The 13,333-nt window shown below is 37.7% G+C and overlaps 1 protein-coding gene across 9 annotated transcripts in view; it reads left to right on the top strand.

Moving 5' to 3' along the window:
- The window catches only part of LOC106669841 (golgin subfamily A member 4-like), a 33,072-nt gene that overhangs the window by 18,934 nt on the left and 805 nt on the right, over nt 1–13,333 (top strand). For 7 of the 9 annotated variants that reach the window (XM_014399633.2, XM_014399631.2, XM_014399629.2 and 4 more), the window contains 20 exons: nt 696–764; nt 932–1,000; nt 4,930–4,995; nt 6,687–6,755; nt 6,814–6,975; nt 7,055–7,111; nt 7,175–7,258; nt 7,331–7,408; nt 7,698–7,755; nt 8,523–9,031; nt 9,091–9,205; nt 11,169–11,302; nt 11,363–11,454; nt 11,534–11,653; nt 11,717–11,850; nt 11,910–12,037; nt 12,093–12,217; nt 12,272–12,383; nt 12,443–12,610; nt 12,678–12,755. In XM_014399633.2, coding sequence (XP_014255119.1) covers nt 696–764; nt 932–1,000; nt 4,930–4,995; nt 6,687–6,755; nt 6,814–6,975; nt 7,055–7,111; nt 7,175–7,258; nt 7,331–7,408; nt 7,698–7,755; nt 8,523–9,031; nt 9,091–9,205; nt 11,169–11,302; nt 11,363–11,454; nt 11,534–11,653; nt 11,717–11,850; nt 11,910–12,037; nt 12,093–12,217; nt 12,272–12,383; nt 12,443–12,610; nt 12,678–12,755 — 2,427 coding nt within the window. The remainder of the gene's footprint in view (nt 1–695; nt 765–931; nt 1,001–4,929; nt 4,996–6,686; nt 6,756–6,813; nt 6,976–7,054; nt 7,112–7,174; nt 7,259–7,330; nt 7,409–7,697; nt 7,756–8,522; nt 9,032–9,090; nt 9,206–11,168; nt 11,303–11,362; nt 11,455–11,533; nt 11,654–11,716; nt 11,851–11,909; nt 12,038–12,092; nt 12,218–12,271; nt 12,384–12,442; nt 12,611–12,677; nt 12,756–13,333) is intronic. The other 2 variants (XM_014399625.2, XM_014399630.2) reach the window with 2 other exon arrangements.

Raw genomic sequence — 13,333 nt, 5'->3', positions numbered from 1 at the left:
CTAGTCTGTCTGCCTGTCTCTGTCACTCTGTCTCTTTCTCTCTCTGTCTGTCTATCTCTGTCTCTCCCTCTCCCTCACCCTCTCCCTCTCCCTCTTCCTCTTCCTCTCTCTCACTTTCTGTCTTTCTTTTTGTGTGTGCGTCTTTCTCTCTCTTCCCCTCTCTCTCCCTCTCCCTCACCCTCTCCCTCTCTATCTATCTATCTATCTATCTATCTCTATCTCTATCTCCCCCTCTCTCCCACTCTCTCTCACTCTTTCACTCTCTCTCTCTCTCTCTCTCTCTCTCTCTCTCTCTCTCTCTCTCTCTCTCTCTCTCTCTCTCTCCCCTCTCTCCCTCTCCCTCTTTCCCCTCTCTTCCTCTTCTTCACCCTCTCTCTCCCACTTTCTGTCTTTCTTTTTGTGTGTGTGTCTTTCTCTCTCTCTCTCTCCCCCTCTCTCTCCCTCTCCCTCACCCTCTCCTTCTCTCTCACTCTCTGTCTTTCTTTCAATGTGTGTATGTCTCTCTCTCTATCTATCTATCTCAGCGTTTTCCTATCAATGTTTCCTCATTGCAGGCCAACTTTAAATTTGAATTACTATCGAAGTGTACTTTTAAACGAATTTAATGGTTTTTGTTTTGTTTTTGTTTTATTATGAACAACCGCCTTTTAACCCATAAATCTCCTAATATCACTACTTCCTTTATCTTTTGTAAGGCTGGCCCAATGACCCCCAGCGAAATGAAGATGTACAAAACTTTCTCTGATGTGAAACCTCAAAAAAATGTAAGTATTTTCGACAATTCTATAATAGACAAAACTATAATAAATTTAGAATCATGATTATTTTTAATTTAGCTTTTTCTTTGATCCCAACGTTTACCTTGTTTTTAATCGAAAATTGTTTGTTTTATGTAACATTTAAAACAATTTTTAATTATTTTTAAAATCAGAGTGCAGATAGCTGCGGCGATCTATTCTCGCCAGTCATCCAATCTCCTACTTCCGTTTATGAATACGAGGTGAGTGAAGTTAAATCACTAATTAAATTTGTGTATTATTATAATTATTATTTTTATTTTATTCCAACAGACATTTTTTAAACATCGTGTCTATAATTAATTAAGTTTTTAGTTGAGATGAAAAAAGTCAATGGCACGAGCGGGATTCGAACCCACGATCTTCGGCTAGATACGCCGCTGCTCTACCACTTGAGCTATCGTGACCTCGATCCACTCGGACATCAATTTCCTATCTCAACCCCACCTTATGAGTTTTCCCTCCTTTTTGCCATTTTTCAAAAACCTTAATTAATTGTAATGCATTAATTGGTCATTGGAAATTAGTGAATTTAATTGTGTCTATATTTTATTTTACAAACTTGTTTCTTTAAAACACTGATATACACACGATGTCTTTAATATCTCGTCTAAAGAGTAACAATTCAATTGCAATGCTCATAAATATTTACTTCGACAGCTTTGCTATGTCCTCAAAAATTTCTTAAAGGCCATGAATCTATTGGGATTTGTACAAAACTATCTTTATGTTCAAGGCTCTTTTATAACAAATATTCTTTTACTTCTATTCTGCTATATCGAATTTAATTAAATTTGCAATACATTTACAGCCATTAAAGCCCGACCTTTTGTTCAAATTTTGCGGAAACAGGTTGTCGGTTTGTGAAGGTCGAATTTGACTTTTTAATCGTCTCCCTACAATATCTCGCTAACCGATTACCAATTTTGATTGCATATGTTATTGTTATTTTTGATCTTTATCTATAGTCAAAGTTCAATTACAATCTATACGTGGCTTTAGCCAATAAAATATATTGGTCCGTAAGTCTTTGTTTATGGCTTCAATGTGCGTGAAATTGCAAAATCAATTAAAATTTAAAAATCCGGTGCATCCCGTTTTTTAATATTGATTTTTTAAGTCTTTAAGAAATAGTTCTTTAATGGCGTATTTTGTTAATTGAGATCTGTTGTCATAATACGGAGGAAAATAGACAAAACGCCTTTTCCCCACTGATTTCGAAAACGCGAGTTTCGGAACAGTCTCTTCTGTCAACACGTTCTCCTTTTATCACGCCTGGCGTCTTCTAGACAATGGCGATCCTTTTTAGATTTCGAACGTTTTGTTGAGGTCCGTTTTTCATATCCTTTACATAAACGATGACTTCATGTGGCACAAAACATTATTGGGTTGCGTTTAAACCTTTAATCAAAAAAGAAAAGGAAACCTGTCCGAGAGTATTTATTTTATGATTGGTCGTTGCGTCGTAGTGTCACTTCAAGCTTGGCATAACTTCATGGTGATGCGTTTTGCATAAAATGACGGACGTTTCCAATTGTACGTCCACCAAATTATCTTCAGAGTTGGAAGATGGTATAATTATATAATCAATGTCATTCTATTAACATATGAAGTTTATATCATATATTGTTTATAAATGACCTTTTTGTCGTTAATATTTAAAAAAATATATAAGAAAAAGAAATGAATAGAAGAAGGGATGCGGTGGCTGAGTGGTTAGAGCGAACGACTTTAACAAGCTGGTGGTTCTGAGTTCGAATCCCAGCTTAGCCCATGGAATTTTAATTCATAATTGTTGGCTACTGAGTAGTTCTGACGTTAAGTTTAATGTTAATCCTTCCTGTTTTAAAGGAATTGCTTTAATTTTATTTTATTGATAACTTATTAAATATTAAATACTTAATTTTTTTTATTTTTAGTGGTGGTCGACGTGAATCCCAGCTTAAAATTTCTTTTAGCAACTCGAATATCAAAAAAAATTGAAAAATTGGTTAGACTTAAAACTGAACAAATACCCTTTTTTAGGAATATATTTTGGTCCGCCTCTTCTCCCTGTGATTTCACTCGAGTTTTGTTCTGAAAATTATGTTTTCGTAAACAACGAATTTCATAAAATGTATGTAGTACCCCTTTATAAAATCATTTTCAATTTTCAGACGACAAATACTGTGAATGATTTTATGTATAAAAAAATTCATAAGAACTAATTTGATTTCGTCAACCTAATATGTCATTATTCTTTGTATTTAAGGTCTTGGTTGAAATGAAAAAGCCAGTGCCATGAGCGGGATTAGAACCCACGACCGTCGGCTCAATACGCCGCTGTTCTAACCACTTAAGCTATCTTGACTTCGATCCACTCGGTCACCAACTCCCTATCTCAACCTACGTTTCAAATTGTCCCTCCTTTTTGCCATTTTTCAAACCACTAAATATAATGGATTTAGAAAGTAAAACGAAGTATAACTTCACTAACAGCTCTCCGTGGCCTAGAATCGTCGCCGAGAATCGAACCCTGATTACACGATATTTGAAAAATGGCAAAAAGGAGGGAAAATTCTAAGGTTGTGGCTTGAGATGGAGAGTCGGTGTCCGAGTGGATCGAAGTCACGATAGCTTAAGTGATTAGAGCGGCGGTGTATTGAGCCGAAGGTCGTGGGTTCGAATCCCGCTCGTGACACTGGCTTTTTCATTTCAATCAAGACCTTACAAACAAAGAACAATTAATTGAAAGAAGTAATTTGGTCAATCTGACCACTAAATATAATAGTTATAATGTGTAATGATATCAATATTAACAATCAATCAGTTAATACACAGAAATTTCACTCTGGCATTGTGGCTTGCCGCATTCGCATAAATATGGTGAGCCTTGATACATGACCACTAATTATAATGTAAGACGTATAAAAAAAGACCTAATTATACCAGAGTTGTAATTTGGTCGCTACTGACCATTTTGGTCTTATTCATGCAGGATTGTATTGTACAAAGCATGGATAGAGATAACGCCGACACATGAACACACCCCTAAAAGAGACTTTAAACAAATCACACTGAAGATGGCGAATGTAGAATCGCCTCTCACCAACACTGCGGGGATAGTCAGACTAAATAGCGTGTTCATCACATTTCATACCATATGATGAAATATCTCAATACATCAGGGTTCATACCAAAAACTTGCACTATTTTTCATGAATATATTTGTACTTTCCTATCAATTCTAGTATTGTCCTATCAAGTACCGGTGACAGCATCTTATTGACCTAGTCGCCAAGCTTGTATCAGCTTTACCCATTGTTTTTATGTGTTATTTTATTCTATAATGGTAATGAAGATAGTGATTATCCTTAATTCTAGTCTTCTGAGTGATTCCTTTTGCAATGGTTTAAAATAATACGATTGATTTAGATCCATAGATCAAGTGTGAGATTCGAATATCCAACGTCCATTTGTTCAGTGCCACATTCAGCATATTTAATTAAGGTTTTTAGTTGAGTAAAAAAAGTCAGTGGCACGAGCGGGATTCGAACCCACGATCTTCGGCTAGATACGCCGCTGCTCGACCACTTGAGCTATCGTGACCTCGATCCACTCGGACATCAACTTCCTATCTCAACCCCACCTTTTGAGTTTTCCCTCCTTTTTGCCGTTTTTCAAGCGGACCACGAAATTAGTGAATTCTGCATTTTCTTGGGTGTGCTTTACATGATTGTAGGCCAGTTTGTTCTCTTTAATCTATCATTTTCAGTTTTTCCGAGCCTTACAGTTGTAATGATGTAAGCTATGAACAAAAATTATCTTCTTCGCAGAAACAAATCTTATCACGGTTGGGTATCTTGCAGTTGTTTATAATCTTATCCACTGTACCAAGAGTAGCAAATGCACGACATTAAACGATTGTGGTTGTCTCAAAGAACAATGTTGCCTTAGAAGGCTCGGTCAAATTTAAACTTTTCACATACCTCCATCCAGTCGATGATGACCGAACCTTAAGGTTTTATTGTAACCTGATTGGTAAAATATATAAACTCTTACACATTTCTGGCCCACTTATGTGTTTTATGAAAAAAATAATTGTTGAGGATTTTGAACGATTGTTGTTAAACCATAAAACGGTTGGTTCCAGCCAGCGGAAGAAACTTGCAAAGAGAGTTTAATGGAGTCAAACGAAACGGACACTTTAGAACGCAAAGTAAGTACCGCTAAATACATCAGATTCTCTTTCTATCAGACCAGTTCAATTTAAATATTACAACCGACGCGATTTATAAACAACAAGACCCGCCAGATCTATTTTCTGGCATAAATCATATGATTTTGTTATTAACGTTTGTTGGATGTTACCTTATCAAAATAGGTAAATATTTACTAGTGATCGTTAATTTTCGTTACTGTTTGGTTCAAATATTATGCGAGTTGCTGTCTTTAACGTGAAAATTAATGTTAAGTAACCGGGTGGGGAATGAAAAATCTTCTTGGGACTTGCACACAGTGTTCGCTCTATGCTAAAACGGCTAAGCCGACTCGAGACCGATGACATCTGAAAAGAAATGGAACTAAAGCTGAAACAAAGCACTCGGGAATAAATCCGATCTGCTGAATCTGTCAGATTTTAGTCAAATAGGGATAAGAAGTAAGGCTGTTAAGTTATTTTAAATTAAAAGATTCCCCGTGTCTTTCCAATGTTGTTAAATTGGTCGTTGAGGTAGAACAATTATCTTCTTCTAATATAGGTCATATAGACCACTAAATGCATTCTATTCTCCAAAGCCTTATTACATAGCGACTTCTCAGACTTTTTGATGGATTGAGTTTGTTTCTTTGGCTATGAGTAAAGAAACCTAGTTATAACTCCACACTAGCATACTGCGGTTTCCTCTTCTCTCATGGCATAGCTACCCTCAATATTTTAATGTCCATTAAGTCGGCAATGTCCTGTTCTCAAATAGTTTTTTCCACCTTGCTTGCAGACCTGCTGTTTGTTTAGGCGAGTCTTTCTTGACGAGATAGTTTTCCTCCTGTGTCCACCCTGGGGGTGTTGTTCCATCAAGAGAAGAACATTAGCTTTTTACTGTAGTGTCATGGAACCCAAACATAGTCGGGTCTTTTTCTATTACTCTCTGTGCACTCCAGCGAGTCACTATGCTGTCGGTGATCTCAACTCATGTCTCTTCTTACGTTCCATATCAAGCCTTTTAACCTTCTTAGCCAAAACTTAACTGTTTTACTGTTTAACTTAACATACCTTTAGTCAATTTTAAATTCTCCATTTTCTTCCAGGCTCCCGTGTCCTCTTATTTTAACCGTTCATGTATTACAAAGTCAGCGTTGATGGTTCTTTTGCTAATCTTTATGGTACTTTCATTTTCCATGACGCCCAAGGGCATTAATTAGCAAACACATTTTTTAAGTTCTTCTCTAAGTTTTATTTGTTTGGAGTCGTAGCGGTAGCTTATAGGAGCCTGTCCTTGCATGGGTCTGTGGATTTGATCTAGGAGGTAATTTTTGGTTTTTCCTTAAATCTTATGTACCTTCCCGGGGTGAATTTGGGTTGGTGTGGAGTTTTTTCTTGGTATTGATTTCATGTTAGCTTGTTTCCTAAAATGGCGCCAAAGTTTGACATCCATGGGTCTTTCTTCGTGAGTTTCAACAGGAAGAAACGTATAGACTCGACGTTCTTTAGCCTTTTTTATACATATTAAACAATTAAGTATACAAAAACAGTCGTCAATAGAAATTCGAAAAATTCTATACAGGAATTTCTTTACTTTTTTACTTTATTCTTTTAATAATTATAAGGTGTTCTTGGTTGGCCGGTTGTCTTTTTTATCATTTCTAGTCCCCGGGTTCAACTTAATCATTCTAGAACTCATTCGTTTGCAGAAAGGTCTGGTCGCGGGGGAGGACAATGTTCACACATTATTAAACACACAGAGTACAGACCGAACAGAGGTGAGGAATTATTTCAAAGCCGGTTGTTGGTTTTCACGAATAATCGCTGGTTTTGCAGTTATCTCAGAGAGAGAAAGTAATCCCTCTAATCGAGGCTAAGAAAGACAAACCGAGTGAAGAAAATACGGAGTTGCCCGTTAAGGATTCTATTCCGGAGAGTTCGCCCTCCGAAGGCCAACAGGCGAACGCTGAAGAAGACGTAGTGCAAGAACCATGCACAGTTTAGTCTATTTTTTATTTTTATGTTGGGATGGTGGAGGTTGTCTCGGATATCTTTCATTAAAATGTTTCTGCCTTAGTTTTTCACGTCGAACCTCGATAAATACGCAGCTGAATATACCCAAGAACAGCCTCAGGTGAATGACAAAAAATACGACTTTATTCAAAGTAAAGCATATTAATTTGTCAAATGTCGGCAGGGCCAGCTCGAAGTTGAGGCTGAGAAGAGTGAAACCATGGAAAAGGCTTCTTCGAGGCCCAAAAGAAATGAAGGGATTATAAAGGTAGCTCAGTTAAAAATCAGAAAATTAAAACAAAACGAATATATATTTACATAAATTAAAAAAACGTTTCAGATGGTCGAGAAAACCGAACAATCCGGCTCGGGAATACAGTCGTCGATAACATACAAGAAAGTCGTTCGATCAAACCGCGTAAGTCAGCTGAAATATTGTAAAAAATATACTTATAATTATAAAATCTATAAAAATCAACGACGAAAACTCATAATTCTGTTATTATCATCCTAATTAGTCAAAATGGTGAAAATAAATAGTTTTAATTTCACTATTAAACAATTAGATTATAGTGCAAAAGCGTTAACCCTCCGTGGAATGTTCTCTTACTGTTTACCTTTCTGCGACCATTAAAATAAGGATAAATAAGAGTTTTAATAAAGTTTAATTATTTATTTTTAATAAGTGTAAATATTTTCAATCTTAGATACCAGTCGTTAAAGCGGAATCGCCTACCAGAATGAAGCCAGTGGCCCCTAAGCCTAGTAAGTTTTTTGCATACAACTTTTCTTTTAACACATGGTGACGAGCTGTACCGAAAGTCCGAATAGTCAGATTGAGAGAAAATGTAAAAGGGTTGGGAAAACAGATAAAAAGATGTAACAGAAAGACAGAAATTTATACAGCCAAAGAGAAACAAAGTAAATTGTGAAAAACGGTGGGAGGGAGTGAGAGAGGGGGGCGGAGAAAGAGAGTGAGTACAGGAGAAAATCATAGAAATTTTGACAGATAAAAACACAAAGTAGTGAAAATTTTGAGCGTGGAAGCAATAGAACTTACATTTCTAAATATGAGAATAAATATTTTAATTATTTTTCGGTCCCTTTCAGGGTTTTTTCCTTCACTGGTTATTAGTATTTTTCATCTCTTTCAGGATTAACTTAATCCATTCGTATTATTAGTTTTAATTGAAAAGTGAAATTGATGAGCTTATGTTAATTTTATTGTTGTTATATCATTATATAAATATAACATATTGCAGGGACTTTTTTATATTAATATTTTTTCGATTCGTCTATCTTCATGTTGTTGTGTTATATTGTGTATAACGTATGAATGAGGTAGATGTAGATAAATCCATTCGGGGGGGGCTGGTATGCTTCGCCCTTCACGGACAAAGTTAAAGAAATTCCTAGAAGTTTAAGAAATATTCTAATAATCGATTTTGTTCATATATGATTTTTAAACAATGTTTCTTGCATATTTTGTTATTTAAAGTTGCTTAGAATAATGCATTTCTTTTATGCCACTGGTCCAGCCGGTTGTTCTGAAAATGCAAACAGATCCCTGGTACAGAACGCAACCTTGCTGTCTCTAAAAGAAAGAATAGATGCTGTGAGGAACAAGAGGCATGAATTGTCTCCGAAACTGAAACAAGGAAAAGGAGAAGACGAGAAGGCGGAGAGGAAGCAAAACGCCTCCCCGACACGTAAAGACAAGGAAAACGCCTTCGAAGATTCAAACGAAGAAACAGTGGAACAGTTTGGAAAAGAAGAAAACCCCGCGCAGTTGGACTCGAAAGCCCAAGAACTCAGGAACGAAGAAGCCGAGTGCCTGGAAGAAGACGAGGCCGCCGAAGAAGAAATGGAAAACAACCTGATGAGCAGTTCGGTCAAATCCCTCAAAACATGCTCAGACGGTAGAACGTACAAGAAATCCCAGCCTCCTCTTCCGCCGGGAAAGCTTTCGGCACTGATGACGAGGTACAGGACCCAGCTCAAACGGTACAACACTCATCTGGCAGATTTCGAGGCTTACCAGGCATGCGATTCAGTTCGGCGAGATTGTCCCAAGTACGACTAATTATGACTGTTTTCCAGGCCCGAATCAAAACGGCAAGGGAGAATTTGAGGATAATCCAAGGACAGATGATCGCCTCGTCGGGCGACGGTCCTGAAGGGTTCACAGTCCCAGAGCTACCGCCTAATGTTGTTTGTAAGTAATAAAAAACATGGTAAGGTAATACAAGTGATGCATGGTTTACTGGAACGATAAAAGTAATCAATACAAGTGGATTCTTTCTTTGCTCCTTCCTTTAGATCTTGTTCAATGATCATAAACATCATGAGCTTTTAATTTCCTGTTGGGGTCGCATCGACTTAATAAAACAATGAGGATCTTTTTCGGCAGCACCTGGCGTGTAACCATTTGTACTTTATACCAAGTTGGGAGGCAACGCAAAGTTTACATGAAAAAATGCCTAAAGATCAGGACTAGATTCTTCCCCACTTGCCCCTTCCAACGGCGAGAAGCTCGAAGGTCTGAAGCAAATTCTCACCGGACCTCTCGGCGTACCCCCAGAATGCAATTGACCATTCCATCACCCCCGAGTGAAGGAGCTCTTCGATTTAGGTGGAATACTAACCACCCCAAGGTTCGATAAATTTTCCGATAAATAGAAGCACTTGAACGACACTTCGCCCGTCGATCATGCTCCATCCCCCTTCATTTCACACATTCAGTTCACTGACGAATTCTTTCGCAAGTATACGAAAACACCCCACTTGTAACTAAGGGTTGAGAGTACGATTCAGGGCTAATGAAGCGGAAAAGAGTGAGATAAGTTCCACCTTTCGGTTACTATGTTCCCCTAAGGAAACCAGACCCCCCCCCCAGTTGTTAGAAATGTGCTCGTGAATATGATGTCTCTTTGAAGTTGCGCCCCATACTCCGGGTCACTCATGTTTAACCTCAGCTCATCATCATCGGCATTATTTTTTCTGGGAAGAGGCTATCGACCATTGTTGGCTTCAAGCCTTCCTTGTTATAGAGACAGATGGTTCCGGCAGCTTGCAACCACCCCCTTTCAGGTTGCACCTACTTCCCAGCAGGTCCACCCGCTCTAGACTGTATTTGCTACTCTTCCTAGGGTAAACAGGTTCAATGTCTCTTTGAGGTCGGTCCCCTCCCGCCCTGGGGGGGGGGATTTAACAGTGGCTGCCGCATGTAGGCAGGAGGCGAGAGCGGTTATGTAACTGTGAGGGCACTTCACCGTTCCTCATCCATTAGTGGGATGCAGAGATCTAGCACCCTCGCATGTTGGGACGCTTACTGCATTGTCCGATCCGCCATATACCTGCGAGAGGCATGTAGAGATCAAATGCACTTGGTGTCCCTAACCAATCATTCCTAATCAGCATGAAATTATGTTTCCGCTTGCCGCGAGAATCATTCACTTCGGGGTTTGGCAGTCCGAGGTAAAACATCTGTCTTCTTTTTCCCGCCACCGAAGTTAAGCTCAAAAGTCCTTAGGAGACGGTTCACTATCTTGTCATTTCAGCTTTTAAATCTAGACACACTCTCATTTATTCTTAAATATACATTTTCCTATTTGTATACCAATCGCTCAAGTACGGTAGTGGAGTACTGGATATTCCTCCATTTACACGTCTATCCAAATAGACAGTTGCGCTAATAAATACATTCACTCTCAATATACACCAAAAGGAACTCAAAACGAAACATCTATAACTATAAGATAAAACAGCCTGTTTAATCCAAAAATGGGAACAGGGAACGTAAATACTCGCTGCTGTGCACAAGAATAATTGTTATCTCGGGTGGCATTCCTACACGCTGCTTATATGGGCCAAAAAAATTACACTTGAATCAAGTGGGACCCATCGAGTAACTTTTCTCAACATGCCGGACAATACTTTGTCCCAAAAGTAAGTCTCCATGTATCAACTTAACATTTCCTATTCTACGAGGCCCACCCATCGACCGTCCTCTTGATACGTCGGAGCTTCTCAGTCGATCCGATGCTGTCATTCCCATTCATTTTTAGCGTCTGAGGCTGGATCATGTCCGGTGTTTTGGACTTAAACTTAATTTCGCATCATGCTAGTGATAAAATAATAACCTAAAAAATCATTATTTTTCTGTTTTGTATCTTCAGGCAATCCCCCAGTGCCGTCGGAAACACTGAAACAACTTGAAAACGAGAACAAGAAGCTCAAAGAGTCGATGCACAAAAAGTCCGAAGAGCTGGTCCTTCACAAAGAGAAACTGACGGTGTTGAAAAATGACGTGGTAATTATCGAGTTGGGATTTTTCGGACCAACTGCACTTAAAATTTAAATTTTCAAATAGAAAGCGTTAGAGGAAAAGATCGCGGTTTACGAAAGCGGGTCCGAGAAGCCGAAAGTTGAAGAATCCGAAAAGCATGCACGATTTCATGCTCAGTACGCATTTTCAATTGTTTGAAATAGGCGAAATGTTTATTTTTTTATAATTTACTTTACTTTTATTGACGGTTCACAGAATGTCAAAACTCAAACAACAACTCGAAGACGAAATCGCGGAAAGGGCTTCACTCGAGAAAAAGAAAAACAACGAAGTAACTAGTTTGTCGAATAAAATTAAATGCGAAATTTCAAAAAGGTATGTACGAAAGTCCACGATTTTCCCAGAATTTTTGCTATCACTAAAACGGGTTTTCATCAGGGAACAATTGCAGAAGAGTTTGGTGCATAAAGCAGAGGAAATCGACAAAGTTCTGTCACAGATGAAAGAGCTGAAATTAGAAAAGGCCAATCTTCAGTCGACATTAGATGAACAATCTTTTCTGTTGGAAACATGTATCTTTCAACATTACAATCTAATAAAAATCTATGTCTAAAAAAATATTATATTTCAGTTAAGAAACAGACTCAAAAAATGGCAGAAGAAATGGCCATGAAGGAAGAGAAGCTGAATACTATTGAAAATTGTTTGCAGGAAGAAAGAAAGCTCAATAACGACCTTAAAGACCGATTGGAAAATTCGGTAAACTAAATTACAAATAAGTATCGTTTAAATCTTTAAATAATTTCATCCCCAGGAAAAGGAAAGAGCTGAGAGTTGTCAGAGGATCATGCAACTTTCAGACCTTTTGGTCGAAAAAGGAGATCAAATCGAAGAAAACGCTGAGCTGTTAAGCAAGGAGCACGCAAGAAGCAACAAATTGTAACTTATTTCGTGTTGTTCTCTTCTTTTTTTTAACTTTATACTGTATTTTAGGGCGGAGCTGATCAGACACGTGTGCAACTGCGTTGGCTGTGACATAGATTCGGAAATGTTACGCATCTTGATGAACAGCGATGTCGATGGCCAAGAAAATATCTGCAACAAGGTTTTTATTTTTAATTGTTCGTAATTTACTTTTCGACTAAATTGAATATGCGATGACAGATAAAAACCGATGTCGAAAACGTGAACAATGAACGAAAAGAAGACCTGCTGAGGAAGGACGTGACCATCTCATCGCTAAGAGCGGAACTGAAAGAAAAGCAAAAACTGATTGACGAACTTTTGGAATTTGCTGATGTCAAAAACGCCGGCGTATGCAAAAAAACCGATGTAAAATTTAACTATCATTGAAGAATTGGGGGGAAAATAATATTAAATTCCTTTAATGTCGAAATAGGATGAAGATAGAGAGTCGACAACGTTTAAGCGTGAAGAAGCCAATATAGAAAACAGTCTGCTCATTACAACTTCAAAGGTTTCTTTTTTCTATAATTATTAAAACCATTAGAGATCGTGGTCCGATTGGTCAAATAACTTATTTCAATTAATTAATCTTTATGTAAGGTTGGCAAAAAAGGAGGGAAAATTTGAAAGGTGGATTGAGATGGGAAGTTGGTGTCCTAAATGGATCGAAGTCACGATAGCTCAAATGGTAGAGCAGCGGCGTATTTAGACGAATGTCGTGGGTTCGAATCCCGCTCGTAACATTGGATTTTTTATCTCAACCAAAAACCTTTCATAAAGAATAATTATTAAATGTAAATTGTCATTCAGATTGATAACATGTATATATTCAACATTGGACTTTTGTAACATCATAAAATGCATATGTGAAATTATGATAAGTCTCCAATAAGAATGGTAGAAGATCGTCTTTTAATAACTAATATTCTGTATTTTATGTCTGAAAGTTTATGAGCAGTTTTGTCAATTTGTCTTTATCGAACTCAAATCATCTTTGAACCATTTGTATGTCTCTTTTCGGCTTACTTTTAGTTTTTTCAGTCATGGTTTTTAGTTCCTTTTTACATCCAGAGTTGGGTGTGAAAATGT

Source organism: Cimex lectularius, unplaced genomic scaffold (assembly GCF_000648675.2).
Source record: "Cimex lectularius strain Harlan isolate CLEC.00 unplaced genomic scaffold, Clec_2.1 scaffold76, whole genome shotgun sequence".
Lineage (NCBI taxonomy): Eukaryota > Metazoa > Arthropoda > Insecta > Hemiptera > Cimicidae > Cimex > Cimex lectularius.
This window is presented reverse-complemented; position numbering and strand designations above follow the sequence as displayed.